Below are 19270 nucleotides of genomic sequence, written 5' to 3'. Positions count from 1 at the left end.
TGGTCCTGCTTAAAACCTCAGATCTTCTAGAGTAGCAGGATTTCCTTAGAGTGACCTCTGTCTCCCTCCATCTTCCCTGTTTGTGGCTTTGTTCTGGGTGGCTGCACCGGGTTTGGGGGTGAGGCAGCTAGTGTTTTGGCTGGGCTATTACATCCAGCAGCGTAACAGCACCTTGCAGCTGGATGGCAGCTGCTGTTGACACTGAATTTCAGGAGACTTAATGCTGGTCTGTCACCACAAACAGTGCCAGTGTTTCCTACCTGTTACTGTACCTTGTCTCCTAATAAAACCATGAACTCTTATTAGTCTGGGGTGTGAAGTTCCCCAGTTCACATATGTAAATGGATGAGATCAAGACAACAAAGCCTGTTCTTTATTACAACTGGACTGGTCATTCTGAAAAATAAACATCTTGTCAGCGTCATCCTGGCAACAATACCTGTGAATAGGTTACTTGGACCTTGTTAACATCAAACCCCACAGTGTCTCAGGTCTGAAGGGAAGGACACATTTCATTGAAGAGAACGCTTCATGTTAGTCACGTTTTTCATCTATACCTAGACTGGTTTTCCTCAAACTGGCATTCAGGAGAAGGTGATCTTCTGCGGTAAGAAAGAATGTGTCCTTGCTCCTCCCTGAGCCCAAGTCACTCCTCAGCTCTGCAATCTGCCCTCTGGGCTTCCTGCTGGGCCGGGCACTGACTGCCCGCAGTGATCCAGTGATCGACAGGAGCAAGTTCAGCAGGAGCTCAGCCTTGGCAGAGCGTCTTCTGGGAGGCAGAGTACCTGCACCTGAGCAGTGGGGTAGGGAGGGAAATCCAGGTGCTGATTTACATCCCTCAGCGCTCGGATTTCAAATGGGGAGCTTGGTACAAGCCAGAGCTTTTAGCTAAAGGCTTGGCTGTATCTGAAGGAGTCTTTTGTGTTATCTGCATTAAGGGCAATCACCTCAGACTTTTAACCTTGAAGCTGAATTGTGAAGTCTTAAAAGCGACAGAGCTGTGGCTGTATGCCTCACCCTGAGCGACTGCTGGCCACCTGCCCACACGCTGCGCATCCTTTCTTACTGCGGCCATCCAGCAATCAGGGGAAGATGCGGCTCTCATTCTGCATCCTGTTACATGCCTTGGTATCCATTAGCAGCACCATTTATTGTAAAATCTATATTTTATGCGTAAGGCAGAGATCAGCCTAAAGGCTGCCTGCTGCACACCATGCTGGTTTGATCTCAGCTGCTGTGGCGGGGCTGCCCAGGGTGCAGGAGCTGAGTCAGGCTGCTCCTGCTGCTCCTGCTGCCTGCACCCATGGGGTGACGCCGGTGCTGCTGTCACCCCCAGTCCGGCTGCGAGCAGGGCTTCAGTGACTCACTGCAGAGGTGTTCCTGATGAACTGCGCTGGGAGACGTGGCTAGTAGATAAATCTTCACGGACAGGGAAATGCATGAGGCTCGGCAGGTTAGAGAAATGTGTAAGGATGCGTCACCCTAAAATTATTTTTAATTTGTGATGTTCTGTGTATTCCTCAGCTCTGGAAAAATCTTGATGCGTGTACAGCGAGGCTCATGCGCACAGCCCAAATCTCTTCTGCCTCCTTGTGCTGCTTCTCTTCCCCGCTGGTTAACAATGAGCTGTGTGTCAGCCTGCAGCCTTGTTGTTAAGAGGCAGACCCGCCGTGCTGGTGCTGTCGCTGCGAGGCAGCGGCCGTGCTCATCTTCCTGTGCTGCAGTAATGTGGGGAGCTGCGTCGCATGGGGCTCCCTGATGCAGAGCTTTCTCTTTCTTGCTGCCTGTAAAGTCTGCTAAAGAAGTGTCATCGCTTGCTTCTGCAATAAGTTGATGTTAATTAACAGGTGACTGTGGTGTTTCCAACAGCACACGAGCGTTCCCCCATTAAAACAGTGAGCTACTCCCTGTTTGGTGGCAGTGACAGGAAAGGATGAGCAGCCAGTCACTGCCTGCCGGGGCTTTCTTGCACGGTATAGGAACACCCTCTGTGCCCTGTGCAGCAGATGCGAGGATTTCCATGTACAGCTCAGCCTAGCAGTGGTGTTTATTTAAGGCTCTTAAAAGGAAGATGCTTCCTTTTAGGTCTGCTTTGGCACCACTAGCATGTGTGCCTGCAGTGCTGGGCACAGCCTGGGTGCTGCCAGGTACAGGTGCTGCTCAGCGGGGGAGCTGTGGGGTTCATCCCGGTTGTGTAGTACCTCCATCCCTTGGAGCCAGGCAGAAGTGTTGCTATTTGTACCCATGGCAGTATCTAAATTCTTTTGGGGATTTGATTTCAGAGCAGCTTTGTTCAGGGGAGGAGATCCAAAGCGTCATGCAGAGGGCTGCGCAGCTTGGCGCTGGCTTACATACCCTGAGATGAATTCACTTGCTGAGGTCTTCTCTGTTAAGCTCCAAGTGGAGCAAATGATTGGGCTCCCTGTGAACAGCCAGAAAACAACCTTGAGCACCAGTGCCAATGCATTTCAATATCTGACAGACCTTGTGTGCCAAGCTGCTCATGTGTCCAAGGGTAAACTCAATCACCTGCTGATATCCCCCCAACCCCTGTGGAGCTGACAGACCTTGTGCTTTTTACTTCTGCTACAGTGGCTGGGTTTTGCTGTCACTATATGGAAATACCTGCATGTATTCTACCTAATTCATTCCTGCCATTGTACCTCTTACTCCCCAGAAGAGCTTCAGCATCAGCTTTTTATTTTTGTTTTATTCCAAATGATGCAAGTATTTGATTTGATTAGAACATAGGCTGGATACTGGCATGCAAGTTAAGAGCATCAGATACACAAGATGCCAGAGCAGGTGGCGCCGTAGTCCCTGCTATGGAAAAGATGAGACAAAAAAGAATCAGTTTATAATGTAAAAATGCTGCTTCCAAATAGCAGAAGCTGATTAACTCACAGGCACAGCAGTGCCCTGTACCATCAGGGTGGCTGAGCAAGCACATGACCTTTGGAATAGCTTGTCTGACACTGAGTGGCATAACTGGATGCTGCAATGACTGTGCGCATTAGTGGGAAAACAATACACTGAACTCTTTTCACAAGTCTGTTCCTGTTTTCCTTGGCACCCAGAACTCCTCCTTGGATGTTCCTGCAGTGATTCACCCTGACGCCAAGCCAGCAGGACAGCCCGGCGTGTCCTTCCCTGGCACAGCAGGTACCTCAGCTGCTGTCTCTGGGGGCTGCTCCTGTCCTCAGCGCTGGCCTTGTGCAAGTTTGAGTCCTGGCTGTCTTGGAAACACTGCCTCTCCCATTGTACTGAATGTAAATCCTTCTGACTTGCTCATTTAACTATGCAGTCAGTTTGAAAGCTTCAGAAGTAAGGGAAAATCATATTTTTAAATTGAATTTTCTCATTAGTACAAAAATAGAATAGGAAATAACTAGAAGATATTACGTACAGCTATCCCATTTTAATGAAAAACGTATACCAAAAGAAGCAAATGCCTTTTCACTAAAGTCATCACGTATCTGTTTAAAGCTCTGTCTCATTCTTCTCATAGAAATGATATCAAACTCTGAATCTCTAACGCTGTGAAAGCGACGCTTGCTCCTGGCAGGTGGCATCGCTACTGTTGTCCCTGCTGCCTGGTTTGCTGCAGCTGCTGAGTGCTGCTGTCTGGTTGTGGGCCAAAACTGCCATTTCCCTCTGGCAGGCGCGGTGCTGCTGCGCTCCACAAATGCATGGGAGACACTGCAGAAAAGCCAGTTAAGGAGAGCTGCTTAAATGGGAGGTAACTAGGTCCGGCTCTGTAAGAGGTGCTCTTGACCTTATTACAGGCTTACAAACCTCCCTGCAGTGCGTTTAAGAGGATGCTGCAGTTGTTAGCCCGGATCAGCTGGCACATTTGCAGCATGAAGGTGGGGAGAACTTAACCAGGGCTTTGATCAGCGACCGTGCCACAGTTGGGTCTGAACAGCAGAATATAAAGGGGGTTATTCTGAGGGGCTGTTCTTTGTTGTCTAGGGGGCTTGACACACTTGATGACACTTTTCACTGGCAGCCTAAAAGCCTGCAGAAAAACCACAGGACAGGATGGAGCGACTGTGCCGCCTAGCGGGGCTGGACCCCGCGGGGGGCGGCCATGGGTAAGGCTTGGCAGCAGTGCCTGTGGGGTCTTCATCTTTCTGACCCCAAGCGCAGAGGTGAGTGCCCTGCTGTAACGATGAGAGAACACACTTGGCTTCTCAGCAACCCCGTTAATGTGGATGACGAACACCAGCGCTGTTCTGCGGTGTGCCAGTGCTGCTGGAGCACAAACTACGCGGGAATGCCAACACCCCGCTTCAGCAGGCATCTGTGCCTGGGCATCTCCATCACCTGAAAGCTTTTAATGCTGATTTAGACAGCTGATGAGTGTATAACATAACCTTTCTATGGGCAAATGACAGAATTAACACTAGATTATCAGGTTTGGGGAATTCCTTCTCTGTGTGTGCGTATGTATGTGTGTACACACACACATAATGTTCACCAGCATAGCTTTGAGAGTCTAAACAAATTTTAGAGCTAGGAAATATACAGTTTGCATTACAAAATGTTACTTCCAGATTCTGTTCAGGATAGCAATGCATTTATTATTAGAAAAGATCAAGAGAAAAGCAATATATACAACCGCTTTAGCTGTAAACTTTGTCTTCTCCTCCCTTGCTCATTTACTGAGCCTACCTAACCTCAGGCTTGCTAAAGGCAGGCAGCTGTTACAGGAGACAAGCAGACCTTTGTTAAGGGAGGCCCCTCATGCTGCTTTTCTTTGGGCTCATCTGCTTTACTGGGCAGGGAGAGACAAGCCTGGATACTGGAAGTACTTTGCCATGTCTGGGAACCAGCTGAACACAGTTCTGCTTTTACCCCTCCTTCTCTTCAAATAGGAAACCTCAGGTGCAGTTGACCATTCCTCTCTGCTCAGATATGGATGAATGCTTGCTATAGCTTAACCAGGGATCAGAGGGACAGATTCCTTGGCTGGTTTTAATATGCAAATACTAACATGTATTAAAATGGTTAAGAAGTGGGTATTCATTGGAGAGCTGTGTGTTTTAGTGGTCGCTGTCTGACATCCCTGACCTGCTGGTGTTACACGTGTGTCCTCCCCACAGCCTGCGTTTGGGTGGCAGCAGCCTGACGCTGGGCACAGAGCTCCTGCCTGCGCTTAGAGAAGTGCAAAGAAACAGATCAGAGCTACTTGAATATGAGAAGATAGTCAGCTTGCACCTCGGTTTCTTGGAGGTTGTAATAAAACTTCCTAGAGTGTCTGTGCAGCAAGGGACCTGCACAGCAGCAGCAGCAGGTGGATGGCCAGAGGTCAGCTGAGCTGGCTGCAGCCAGGCTGTCACTCCAGATCACATTCATACAGACTGACCCGGCAGTCCTTGTAGAAAATAAAGCACCTGGGCTTTGCACTGCTGTTGCTCAGGCTTGAGAGAGGAGTGAACAGATTGGAACACTGGAAGTATGAGGATACGCACTCAGATTGCAGAAATAATATCAATCTTGTTGTAAATAAGTTGTTTTTCAGCCGTTTATACATGAAATTTTCATACTGAAAAGAAACAGAAAGAAAAGCTGACTCCAGAAATGTTCAGAGCGAGAAGGTGGAACAGAATATTTGTGTTCCCTGACATAGATTGCATTTGTGGCCAAAACTGCAAGGGACTTCAGCACAACCCATGCAAAGAATGATGCAGGACCAAATCCAGTTTGTGAAGAACCCTTTTCTCTTTGCAAAAGCTATAATGCCTGTAGAAATAAAATCCTATCTTGGAGATGGGAACCGGAGTGTGTGACCTTATGAGTGACTCTGCAGCTGTATTCTCTGATTCTGTTATAATTGAAGAGCTGGGAATTTTCCTACATAGTTCCCATGAGCACTCCCTCTGATGTTAGGCCCTACAAATCCCTACAGAACCACATCCTGGGACACATACACAGATGTGTATTTTCTCACTGAGATATTTCCTCATTTTCTTTGAGTCTCATCCCTTTTTTATTTTTTTTTTCCTTGGCATGCAAGAGCAAAGTAGAAAGATACTGTGATATTTCAGAGTTAAAGCAATGGCATAAATAAAGGTGGTCTTTGGGCAGGGAAGACGTTTTGTTTCTTTGTGCCTTTTGTTTAGTCAGCAGATGGGAGGAAATGTGAACCTGCTAGGAGGGAAGGGTTGAAAGCAAAAAACTGGCCTTTCTGGGAAGCCACAGATACGGAAATCGGAGGTGGGTGTTTACACTCAGTTACTATTGCCCAGCCAGGATGAGGTGCACACTTCTTTACTGCTTCTGTCCCTGCCCGTGGCAGGGCGGTGGAATTAGATGATCTTTAAGGTCCTTTCCAACCCAGACCATTCTCTGATCCTCTTGCAGCTGGGAGGTGATCTGTGCAGGGTTTGCAAACAAACAAAGGTACAGCTGGCATTATTACAAGGGACGGTTATTAAGAATAGAGAGAGGATAGCTGAAGAACACAAGAAGGTGATGTGTCTCTGTGAAGGATAACATGCTGGTATCCCACTGACTGCTGGAAACAGCTTCTGTTGATTGCTTTTGATTGTAAATGGCAATCACTGTAATGACAATGCAGACTTAGTAAAAGCTTCTTGGCCGAGACGTTCACCTGTAACAGAGATTATTTGTGAAGACCTATTCAACAGTCTCTGGGATGGCTCCAAGATCCAGTGCGCATGACGGGGTGGGGAGGGAAGGGGAAGCCTGACAGAAGATCAAGCCATATGGGAGCTGCAGGAGCCGCACTGGAAGGACCAGCCTCATCTGATGTCAGAGCGTTGAGGGAGGTCTGATTCAAGGCACAAAACCACAAGAAATCGCAAAAGCCCAATTCTTTATGAATATTTATTTAGAAAAACCACGATGTTGGGGAGTCACTGTTACATAGCGTGGTAATTCCCTTCCTCTTGAGTAATATGCACCACGGTGTGCGCATGCAGTTACTTATGTTCCAGCGATAACATCTTCACCTAGAGTTTAACATGTACACCACACAGTCTTTAGTGCACGCTACCAGTCACATACATGTTAGGACACGAACAAAGTTGAGCTTTTCCATGAAAAAAATGTATAAAAAATAGAAACCAAACTGAAGCTCGACACGAGAAGCAATGTGCAAAAGTAGACAAAGTTACTCCTGAAGGTTTGCTTAAGATAAAGGACTCTTCTGTCCCTGTCCCCCATTCAGGGTGAAGTATGCTAGATGAAAGTGTAGCGCTAAAAGGGACTAGTCACATCCTGCCCCCCTTCCTGTTACTTGCAGGGATTTAACCAGCTAAATCACCCTATAAATACAGAAATCTGCCTTCAAGCATCACCATCGCGTGCTGTTGTATCAAACAGATCCTTTTATCATTGCATCGTTTGTGATGCTCAAGGCCAGAGGCTGACCAAGCCTTTGTGTGGAGCATACAGAGAGGCAGGACGGATGTCCCCAGTCACTGCGAGAGGGGCAGAGGCTGGCAGAGGCTGCCTGGAAGAAAGGGCCAGGCGCCACCAGTTCTGCTCACGTGCTGGAAGGAGCCAGGGCCCCACCGAGAGCTGCGTGGCTCCGGGTGCTGCCTGCTGGTGCCTGCTGGGGCTGGTATTGGAGATGGTGCTCGAGTGCCTGAGAGTCCTCCCCGCAGAGGCGACGTGCCTGTGCAAAGAGCACGGCAGCTGAAGGGAAGGAGGCGGCCGCTTGGCCTTCCCGAGCAGTTCCCTTGGTCCATGACACAAACTGTAGCTTGGCAGGAACGGAGCTGCCTGACGGAGCGAGCACCTGCGTGGCTCAGAGCAAAGCGACACGGTACGGCATGCTGCAGGCATGGAGAGGCAGCCAGGCCAGCCCATCCTTACAGAACGGCTGCATGCAAACACCAACGCCTGAAATGGCAATTAAGACTAGAAATGGATTGCACTTGTTTCCCTTGCACACGTAAATGTACCATCCTTAAAAAAAAGTTACCAAGAAAAAAATTAAAATACACTTTAAAAAAATGATAGTTGGAATTCCCTTAAAACAAAATAAAAGAAGGAAATAGGAACAGCGTGATTCTAATCACTGAGGTCTGTCAGCAACCAAAATCTTTTGGCTTTGGGGATGAGGACTCTTACTGCAAAGCCCAGTATCACCATGCTAATCCACTTGTTTTTTAAGGGCTGCTTATTTAAGACCATGCAGAGTTATGACTGTGTTACAGAACTTGCTATTTTTAATGGAATATCTGACTTTTTCCACAACAAATCCTGCATGGATCCAGGGAAAATTTCAGCAAGACTCCCCAGTGTTATGTTTTTTACTTGCAAAGCAAAGGTTTCGGCCTTTTTCTGAGGAAGGGAAGGAGAGATGGAAACTGTAAAGGCTAGGAGCTCTCCAGGGAAGTCAGCTGTGGATACTGTGCTTCAGATCCCAACTCAGCAGCCTACTTCAGCAAATTAGTTTAGGTGGGATTGAAGTGTATATTAGTCATTGTGGACCCCCCCTGTGAAGGCAAGTATCCTACAGGAAGAGCCTTGCCTCGGACCTACTAATTTCCATGAAAAAGGCACAGAGGGAGAGTGCATCCCTTTAGCTTGCACTCCAGCTCTGTGCAGCCAAACCCATGCTGGGGTCTCCTGATGCCTGGAGGTTTTCTGCAAGCGTTGGAGTCAACAAGATGCCTAACCCAAGTCTCCCTTAGCTTCCCAGGGTTCTTACAGACAGCCAAAATGAACCCCTGGCTGTTTCTCAGAGGCAACTGTTGGCAGTGTTAAAACAGTGGTAGAGAATAATTCTAAGCTGTAAAATTCACAAAGCAAAACATCAGACTTAATTCTTCCTAAAATGTTGATGCTGTTGCAGGTTGGGGTTGGCCACTGCTTCACAAGTGCTTTCCACGGGGTTAAGAATTTGTACAGCATCTGAGTTAAGGCCTGATTTAGCAAAGCGTTTGTGCCTATGCTTAAAACTGCCCTTACTTAGCCAAGCACTAATACAAATACCTGACTGAAGCCTATAAATAAAGTTCTGCAGTTGGTCCAACTACCCTCTTCGTGTTTTTTCCTGGTGGCACAGCTGCTGTCCAGGATTAACTATTTAATTAACCTTCATCTAAAAGGTCCTGAGAACAGTTCTATAATACTAACAAATGTACACAAATAACAACTAAAAAAAGGTCAAACACATGGCTCAATGCAAAACAAATATTGCGTAGAATACTTGTTTAGATTAATAGCTGTAAACTGTGCATTCTAGTAAAAAAAACAAACTGTTGGCCTAGGAAAAAACAAACAAACAAAAAAAACCATCTAACATTCAAAGTATCTAGGATTGGCAGCACTACCATTACTTTACTCCTTTACTCTCTGGGGTAAAGATAGCAAATGCCAGTGTAACATTGCAAAACGATCCACCTAAGCTTATGTAAACAAGTACGCTTTGACAAGGTTGGTACACCTCAGTGTGATCCTGCACTCGGACCGGGACGCGTGGAGCCCCGCAGCAGGGCGCTGTGCGGTGCCGCTCCCCTGCCTGGGTCCTGCTGCAGGAGAGGGGCTTGGGGTAAGACCCCACACCCCTGTGGTGGCGTTACTAGTTCTACTCCTAGGAGCATCCCGTTGCAGGATTCGCTTCAGCAGGACTGTACACACAGAAGTAAGGATTGATTATTTGCAAACATAAGGCATTGCAGGACTTGGCCCTAAAGTTTCTATTTTCAGCAGAGGATCCCTTATCCATACATGAGATCATATTTTAACACGTGAAAGTGTCTAAAGTAAGGGTCAATGCCACTATACGTTATGCTCAGTAACACAGTTAAGATTCTGCATATTGGTTTCAGATATTGTGAAACTTTCATTAAATTAAAACCAACTATGAATCTTTCACAAGAATTAAATGAACTATGGACGTTAAAAGTGATCAGGCTGCATTTTCAAGGTTAAGAGGAGATGTTAACAGAAACAAGCAACTCCCATTGCAATGGTTTTCCAGTGTCTTGCCTTCTGACCAGTGAACGCTCTGAGAGTGCAGCTGCTGGCAGGCTCCGGTCTTGCCTTGCATCAGCCGTGGCGTGGCTACTGCCGCTCTGCCTCCACTCGCTTCTTGCGAACTGGGCCAATAAAACAAGAAAAGAGCAGTCAGTGTGGCTTTCCTGAGAACACGAGTGCTTTTCTCAGTGACACACTCTTCCCTCTAATGTGCATAAGAATGAAGGAGTTTCTAACAAATACCCCGCCGTATTATGTCCATAAATGCCATAATTAACAGATCTTATTGCTAAACAAAGAAACGCTATCTAAATTGGACTTTTCTAGACTGTAGGATTTCACCAAGTGTTCAAATCAATAACTTCTCTATGAAAATCAGATTCTGATGGAGAGCTTCTAGATGATGGAGAATTCACCATTTCCAGTGCTTCCTCCCAGTGGCTCCATTTAGATTTTTATTACAGTTTTAGTGCCCTCATTAAAGCCACTGTGTTCCAACCACTGCGTTCCAACCAAATTGATACTGGTCTGCTCTGGTCTGCATGGCAGTGCTCTGGATTACTTAAGCATTAGGCACCAAAAATGAATAACTTTGTTAATTGCAGAGGTCTCTGTTGTAGGTAAGCAACTCTCATAATCTCTTACAAAATAATTTGAAGTGACGGTATCAGTGAGTCCTGGCAATGAGAAAAATATCATACTGGACCTTAAAGTGTGTGTTTAAACTTCACATGCTGTGATCTCATCAGCCATCAAATAGTACCTTAAGTAACTCTAGATTCTTACTAGAAACAGAGGAGGGTTAAATTGCCATTTAGCAAAGAAAACTGAGATAAGCTTTGTGTTATGGACAGGATTATTTTGGCAAGAAGATGCCTGTGAATGTTTACAGCACTTAAAGTAGATTACAGCCGGTATAGATCAGGTGTGGCTAGGCAGCATTTGCTGCTCTGTACTCTAGTAAGAATGCATTGAGTCTCCTCTGACTTAGACAGATAAGATTAGCGAGGGTCTCCTGTTCATGTGATGCAAGCTGGTGTTGCATCAAACTGTCATGTCCTGTTTTCTGATATTAAAGTGTTTTAGTAAAGAACAAAAGCAGTACTAGATGAATGAACACTTTTCACTACAATAGTCAATAGCAACAGTATACATGTATAACTACAAAAATCCTGTTGCTTTGCTATCAGAAGGTTTATTTCAGGGTGTTTTCTTGGCAAACAGATCGTACTACTCCAAAGTCTTCATCATATAATCAGTCGTTTGTGTCTTTCAGTGTTTTGCTGCTTTTTTCAAAGTGTTCTGCCCTGCTATATCTTGAATAAAACCATACAATACAAAACCAGGAAAATGAAGATTAGGTGCAGGAGGTATGTCTAATGTCAGTCAATTAAATAGTGGGAAAAAATGTCTTTATTTGTTGGTGGGATGTTTTAAACACTGTTCTACAAAAGCTAATAGTTTCAGGAACAAAAGTTTATCATGGAAATGCTAATAATTAAAACTGCTAAAACATAATGTTATGCATTAAAGAAGTGGGTTTCAGTTCAATTTTTATCTTAGTTTTCACTGAGAAAAACCCAACCAAAGGCATCATGATTTGGTGTTATCAATCAATTCTACTTTGTAGAGCTTATTGTATTTCTTTACTTTTCCATGAACTGGTACTGCCTTGTCATCTCCTCCCTGTGCTGTCTATCAGGCACACAGGGCCAAGCACACCACGCTCAGGTAAAATGTGCAAAGCTTTCCTGTCCATGCCTGCAATTAGGCAGTCAGGCAAGTCGTCCTTACTCCCTCGGTTGGCCAGGCATGCTCTGTTGTGGTCAGGGCAAAGAGGCGAGGACCAGGGTGTTCCCTGAGCAAACAGGATGGGTTTGGCTCTGTGCACTGACTGGCCAGAAGAGCTGATGGGGCAGCTGGGAATCCAGGGTGCTCCACGGAAAAGGCTGCAGGCCCCCCCTTCCCAGCACTAGTGGGAGAAGGATAGTAGCTCTTAATCACAGTAAGATCTTTGCTGTCCTGTCCTACATAGCTTGTGGAGCTATGCATCACCCCTCACACAGGGCAGATTGGATGTTGCAAAGTTAACATTGAGCCTTGAATACAGACAGGAAGAGTTGTGTCTTGAGCTTGGCTCACCGGAACAGCTGATGAGTGGATGTAATAGTGTCTTACCTAGATCATTGTTCTTAGTGATCGCCGCTGCTACCCTGGTTCTTGGGCCCTGCTTTGTGAACTGGTACCCAAACTTGAGAATCTTGGAGTTCTCCTCCAGCATCTTGGCAATCTCCATCTCTACAGCCGTCCCCAGCTGCTGCCTCTGTTGATGACATGGTGAAATGTCCCCAAAAGAAAAGAAAAGATTTGCTCTCAAATGAGAGAGAAGTGGTAATATTTCAGTACTGTGATCAAACTACAGAGAATCCCTCTCGCCACCTCCGCACATTTGCTCTGGGTTTTATGTTTAGCTTTGACCACTTTTATTTGGATGTTTTCCATTATTTCATTGCATGGGACATAAGCTGCAGAATGACCGAGCCACAGAGGCTACCTTGACTTTGCCATAGCCCTCTAGGCAAACCCTCTAGGAATCCGTACAGAAGAGAGACAAAAAGGGACAGCAGTTCAACGCTCTCTTGTTACCTGGTTGTCAATTTTGATCTCTGTCAGGGATTCGTTCTCCCTGAGTGCATCAATCAGTGCCAAAATACCGGTCCCAGTGATGAAATTGGATTCTACATTCAGACTCTTCAGTGTTTTGTTCACTTTCAGCATATCTGCAAATGCCTGAGGGGTCAAAAAGAGGGAATGAGATCAACTTCCTAAAAGCTTTAGGAAATGACAGAATCTGTAAAACATGGTTTAGTACCTACAAAGAAATAAAATACATATAGGCTCAGAAGAACAGAGATAGATGAAAACAGATTGCACTTCCATCATGCATAGTATCAGGGAAATTCTGCAAGGGAAATGATGGATGCATCCTAAAGCATGCACTGACCTACTTGAACATTGTTTGTTTTCCAAACAGCATTTAACTTACAATAGCTACGGGGTCATTGCTTCGAGTAGCTGCAAGGCTGAATGTCTTCACGTGTGTGTTGCTTTCCAAAGCTTTTGCAAATTCTTTCAGTGTTGGAATAGGGATGTTCTGTATTCAGAAGATAAAGCCAGCAATTAGGAAAGCCGGTCACAACATGAGACACCGGTTTTAATTGTTAGCAAACTGATTGATCAGTAGCCACAGGCTATGCAACTGACCCATCCCCAGCGCCTTCACGAGTGCCCCAGCACAGACGGCTCGCAGTGCTCCGAGCAGCACTCTGAGCCCAGGCGGCCACCAGCACGAGGCAGCTTTGTCAGCAGTGCCTTTAACTGGGTCAGGCCAATGCCAGCACGTGACCCATCTCTGAGCTGCTTTCCAATTTTGCTGCTGGTGGTTCAGAGGCTCCGCATCCCAGCTCCTCCTCCATTTGCATGTGTGGGCTAATTGAATTAGGGCAGTGATGATTGTATGGTGCCCATGAGATCTCTTGCTTTATGAGCTGTTAAAGAAAGGCAGCCAGCAGTCACCCCTTGGGCTTTTAATTGGTATCTGATTCAATATCAAGCATTGATGACCTTGGAGCCCTTCAAACAACTCCCTCCACTGCCCTCTCCTATATGTCCTGCTTTTTCTGTGCAGTACAGAGAGAAAAAAAAGAAAAAAAAAAAAAGTAAAGCTAAAAGGGGGTTGGAAATATTTGAATAAACCCTTCTATGAGGATGTAAATGAAACCACAGAATCTACCTTTATGTTGTTCAGGTTAATTTCTGTGAGACTAGGATCATTTGCTTTTATCCTTTGTAAACTTGCTTCCACGTTGGTGGGATTAGGTGGCTCCTCAAAAATGGGCTTGACCTTTTCACCTTTGACCACATCTGCAACACAAGAGCTCATTAAATGTTGACATAAGGAACAGGCAGGATCAGTAAGTCTGGCTCTTCAGCTGTCATTTAGGTCTGTGCTCAAGAAAGGGTTTACACGAACCCCAGAACTTGGGAGAGGAGCCTTAGCCATGCATCCCAGCCTTGCCCCTTGCCCCTTTGAGCACCCAGAGGCTGCAGCTGCAGTAGCCGGGAGGTATCATCGCGGGCAGTTTCCTCCTTCAGGTACAAAAGTCCCAGCACAATTAGAGCCAAAGCAGCTTTTAAGGTATAGGATGTAATATACAGCAAGGGCTGCTTTGTTCTCACTCTGACACCTGTAAAGGAAGGTGTGCTCAGAACACAGCCATTGCATTAGCGAGAAGACTTCTCTGCACCTCCAGATAGCCTGTGCTAACCGCACAGATGGTGGTGAGGAGGCCCCTCCGTTCCCTTCTCTAGCCCGATGCTATCAGCCTTACTATAAATGCAATTAGCTCTTGTAAAATTGCAACATCTGCACTTTTTAAATAATAAAACTATCAAAGCATGAAAAGCAAGTCTGTCTGCCAGCACCAAGATATATGAAGTCATTGGGTATTCGTGCTCCAAAGAGATACTACTTTGACTGCTGGCAGCTGTGAGCTGTAAATATTCTTAGAAATGCATAAAAATCGTAGATTAGAACACAATTAGTACTTTGAATTCCCAGGCATATAGTTGTGGGGATTAATTTATAACTGCTGACCACCCAAGCCTCTAGAGGCAAGAAAGCAATCTGTCACTGGCCAAAAGTATGTTTGAACTCATTCATTTTGTCGCAGACAGATCAATGTACTATGCATTTCTGTTCAGTGCAAAGTTCATCCCATACCGTGGGCCAAAACAAAACCAAATTTTTTTAGAACTTAGTAGAGATGAAGTCATACACAAACCTTGAGCTGGTTTTCACTTCACTCCCTTTTAACTCATTTTTATTTATTTTTATTTTTACCATTTCCCTGTGAGACCTTGCGTATGCCTGACTAACACTCCAGCCTTCCTAGGGATTAGGAAGTCAAAAACTAGAGGTACAACACACTTAGAGAGTTCGTTGCACCTTGGGTTCAAGGAAGGGAAGTAAAGAAAAACCAGCAGCGTGGCTTTGGTAGTGACACCCAGCTGGAAGCTGGGGACAGACCGGCTCCCATCCTCGGGCTAGGCAGCACATTGCTCTCAGTCTACAGTCAGCAGTAGTCTTCATTTTCTACTTCTTGTTGTTCCCAGGAGTTTTACCTTGTTTCTTTAATCATGGTGCTGTTTTGCCACGTTGGTGGGCAACTTCTGAGCTGCGTCTCCATCTTGTCCTGTCATGTGTCACTGGGCCAAGGGGAGCATTGCTTTTGGACCACAGAATAAAGTGATGTGGCAGGGCCATTTCCTGGTTGTTAAGGCTGCTCTTGGAGCATAGTTTAGCTGACTCACATAGCTGACATTGTGACTCCGTGCAACTAAAATAATTTGAAATCTATGTGGATTAGTAATGTATGCAGCTGCCTGTTACAAGATAGATGGCAGCTTGCACAGGGCCCCACTAGGGAGCTTGCAGGGTGTCTTAAGCCTGAGAAAAATGAAGAGACAAAGTGGCACAGTGTCCTGTCTACTTTCCCACCTCCTTTTAAGCAACGACGGATGGAAACAAAAGTCCTTGGCAAGACAGTCGCTGTTCTCATGGCCTTGCAAGAAGAAAACACTTTTGAGTACCATTTCCTCAGTAAAGGGCATTCCACAATTTTGTCTCAAAAAGCAAAGCTACCCTACTTGGTATCCCAGAGCTTGAGGAGCCCTGATCGAGGCTTGGCAGCTCTTAAGCCTATGACAAGCAAAACTTGGAGTGCAGACTTACCCCTCACCCCCGCCAGTTGTTGAGCAAAGGTCTGATACACCAAGGTCTGCTTTATTTAGTTGTACACATTTCTGTATTTAATAACTACAGTTCTTTCTGCTGGGGGGGATTTCCCAACTGATTACACTTCCCGTACCTATGGAGGCACATAACAGATGTTTAAAAAGGCTGCACAGAATTAATAGGAGGGAGAAGTAGATCCGAGAGAGCAGCCAGGGCAGGAACACCTTCCTGCAGTTTGTGCCACTGGCTGCAGCGAGATGTGATGATTCTGGCCAGAGATGTGACTGCCAGGTTCGAGCCCAGTGGTTAGCAGTTGTTCTTCACTTGTGTGAATGTGTGTACTCAGGGTGAGACAGCACGACCTGTGCTCTGGCCATCTCATACCTACAGCTCACTATTTTCTGCCTGCTGCCTAAAATGAAGTGGAATAAAAATACGTCTTGGCTTCTTAAATACTCCCATCCTTTCAAACAGCTCTGCAGAGCCAGATTTTGCTCCCCAGCAAAACAAAGCTCCTTAGGAATCATTTCCCTGCATAGTACTGCTGTCATTATAGATAAATAATTCTAAGTTTGTATTTCCTATAAAGAACTCCCCCTTATGATTAATTAGGTCAATCAAAGTAAAGCCAAGTTGCATTACTTAATTATTGCTTAATTAAACCAATACACCCAACCTACAGGTGTCTAAAAGATTGATGTATAGCCCACAAAATAAATGTTTGCTTACTTCTCACAATTTCTTTTCCATCTTTACTGCGGGCTCCTCCTTCATCAAATTTAGGGTTGTTGACCATGTTGTGCACTCCAAGAACAGCTAGAAATGTGTAAATAGCAGAACAGGATACCATGTTAATGGCAGAAACAAAGATTGCAGACAAGTATCTGTTCCCCAGATAAAGAAACCCTGTATAAAACTTGAACTCTGCCTGGTGCTTGTGGGTAGTATGCAGGCCAGGGAAATGCCAGCTGGAAGGAGCTGTGGGGGTCACCTTGTCCGGCTTCCACTGCAAGCAGGCGTGCTGCCAGCACTAACCAGGTCAGCTGTGGCTTTGTCTGGCTGGATCCTGAAAGCATCCAGTGATGGAAATCCCACAATCTCTTTGGGTAGCTTGCTTCACTGCTAACACCACTAACGATGGTTTTCAGTAATGTACAGCCTGAGTTTCTTATTGCTCCTCATTGTATTGTTTGGCACATCGGGGAAGATTCTGGCTTTACATGTGGTTAGCTTAATAAATTGGTGTTTGTGCTGGGGGTTCTTACAGAAGCTTATAGATGCTAACACACTTGGGAAGAATATATTCCAGCACTTTAAAATAAACAGTAAGCTACTATGAGAGAAATGACAAAAGAAACCAAAACTCCATAAAAGAAGCTTCAGACAAATTGTGTTCTGTGCAAATGAACTTCCCCAGTGTCAGAGAATAAATTGTGCTGTTTGCTGGTATTTCTCCCATAAATTGTCTGGTTGGACTTTTTGCTATAGGATCATGTATGAGTTAGAGGTTATTAACTTAATGCAGATTTTTACATTTATTGTCATGTTTTTGTTATGAACAGTATTCTTTGTTCTGTAAGCACTGACAGTTGTTGTTACAGACTGGTTTTGGAACCCCGGGCAGTAGGTGTGTTCCTGGTTTTCATTAGACTTCGATACCTACAAACTCAGTCCTGAATGGCTGGCTCCCAGCCAAAGCTCAGCAGCACTTGGAACTTGATGCTGTGAACTTCAGACTTCGTGTGAGGTGCCAGCTGCATTGTAACCCTGTGATTCCTGCGATACACCACACTTCAGTCAGACACAAGCTTAATGCATCCAGAAATGTGTGGTGTAGCCAAGAATTACAGAAGATAATGGCAAGATCGTGTCCTTTAATGGGGCAATGGAGTAGTTACAAGAGTTTTGAGTTTACTGTTGTTCCAAACCAGATTCAGATTAATGGGATATATTGAAATATTTCATTTAGATTTCCTAAAGAAAAACAGAAAAATGTCAATGGAGTTGAAACTTCCCCACCAAAGTTTTTGCATGGATTAGAGCCCTGAAGCACAGAGCATGCACATCAGCATGCAGTAACATCAGTGGTCTCCAACACTGCCAACACCCCAGCCTGCTGCCTGCACCCTGTTGACCCTTCCCTTCCCCATACCACATTAGCTGCCTTGTTTGCTCTCCTTGCCAGCCACACCAATTAGAAACAGACCAGAGAGAGGGCTGAGAAATGCCACAGGTACTGAGTTATGCCTGCAGTGCTCAGGGGCGGTGACACCACAGGTACCTGGCACATGATGGTGGGACACCCCTGGTGGGAGGTGTGGCAGGGGAGGCCCGGACCTGCGGGGGCTCACACCTGCACCTTATCTAACCTGCAAGGTCGTAGAGCTCGGTGTCTGAGGCGCTGGCCAGGGCTTCTTCTAGTTCCGGATCCAGGGTCACTTTCTCTTCTGTACGAGTTTCTATGGGCTTTTCTTTAGGGATAAATATTTTTCCTAAGAGAAGAAAATAGCCAGAGTGAGTAAGGAGTTATTGTAACAACCCGTCTGCCTCCTGCCAGTGAAGGGAATAGGTCTGTGACAATGGAACTGCTTGGAAAAATATCAAGGGCATGTTTTCCTGTTTCTCCCTAGATGCTATCCTCAACACCAGGATCTTAATAATAAGAGTCTAAAAATAAAAGGTGCAGACTTGTGATCTGTGTTGGTGATTGTTACTATGGAAGCACGTTTCCTAAGATAAATCCCCCGGAGCAGCGACAGCTGGGATTTTTCTGAAGTTCCTGTGGGCTTGTATATGGTAGAATCAGGTCTACACAAAAAGCTTGCAGACATCTTGTCCTGAGATTTAAACAAGGCACCAGAGGCAATTAAAACCATCCCTCTGCAAGAACCTTTCAGTTTACAAATTCCATGCAGGAGCCTGAAAGCTCTGCAAACCTAATCTCTTCAAGTGATTCAGTTTAATGCCCAGCCTTCCCATTGGCATTTCCCCTCTCTGCCTCATGATGATCGTTCACACATGTAGCCTTCTCCTGATCATCTGTGCAGGCCTGAAAGGACTGAACCGAACCTCATGTTCCTCGAGAGCTACTTGTTCCCTGACCTATTGGTTTGCTGGGCTGCTACTGCTGCTGTGGTGGCAGCAGGAATTTCCCTGTGACATTGCCCAAAGACAGATCATCGGTCCTTCTGCTGAAATGGAGAAACTACAGGGTAAATCCAGGAACAACACACAAAGTCAAACTACTCCCTTAGCCCATTGCTAGAGCTAGTATCAATGCTGAGATGCTGTAACTGCATGGAGTGAGGGCCTTGAGTTTAAATTTAGGGCTGCACTTCAGTCACCAGTGGCACTGTTTTTTTTCTCCCACATACTGGGAGAAAAAGCCCATACAGTCAGTAATACGTTAGCTGATGCCACATGCAACACACGGTGTCATTGCTCTGACAGGTCCGTGAATTCCCATTTTCTGTTGTCCACTGCTGAGTGGTTCCCTCACCTCGTCCCTGCCTACTA

At 45.7% G+C, this 19270-nt stretch overlaps 1 protein-coding gene across 3 annotated transcripts in view; it reads right to left on the bottom strand.

Annotated features, from left to right (window-relative positions):
- Positions 1-6835: 6835 nt before the first annotated feature.
- The window catches only part of TMOD2 (tropomodulin 2), a 34942-nt gene continuing 22507 nt past the window's right edge, over positions 6836-19270 (bottom strand). For all 3 annotated transcript variants that reach the window (XM_068696353.1, XM_068696355.1, XM_068696354.1), the window contains 7 exons: positions 18124-18246; positions 16484-16570; positions 13751-13881; positions 13004-13111; positions 12604-12747; positions 12136-12280; positions 6836-10079 (listed from right to left, as the gene is read on the bottom strand). In XM_068696353.1, coding sequence (XP_068552454.1) covers positions 10045-10079; positions 12136-12280; positions 12604-12747; positions 13004-13111; positions 13751-13881; positions 16484-16570; positions 18124-18246 — 773 coding nt within the window. In that variant the 3' untranslated portion in view covers positions 6836-10044. The remainder of the gene's footprint in view (positions 10080-12135; positions 12281-12603; positions 12748-13003; positions 13112-13750; positions 13882-16483; positions 16571-18123; positions 18247-19270) is intronic.

Source organism: Anas acuta, chromosome 12 (genome assembly GCF_963932015.1).
Source record: "Anas acuta chromosome 12, bAnaAcu1.1, whole genome shotgun sequence".
In the NCBI taxonomy this organism is placed as follows: domain Eukaryota; kingdom Metazoa; phylum Chordata; class Aves; order Anseriformes; family Anatidae; genus Anas; species Anas acuta.
Note: the sequence above shows the minus strand (reverse complement) of the source record. Positions and strands in the feature narration are given on the sequence as shown.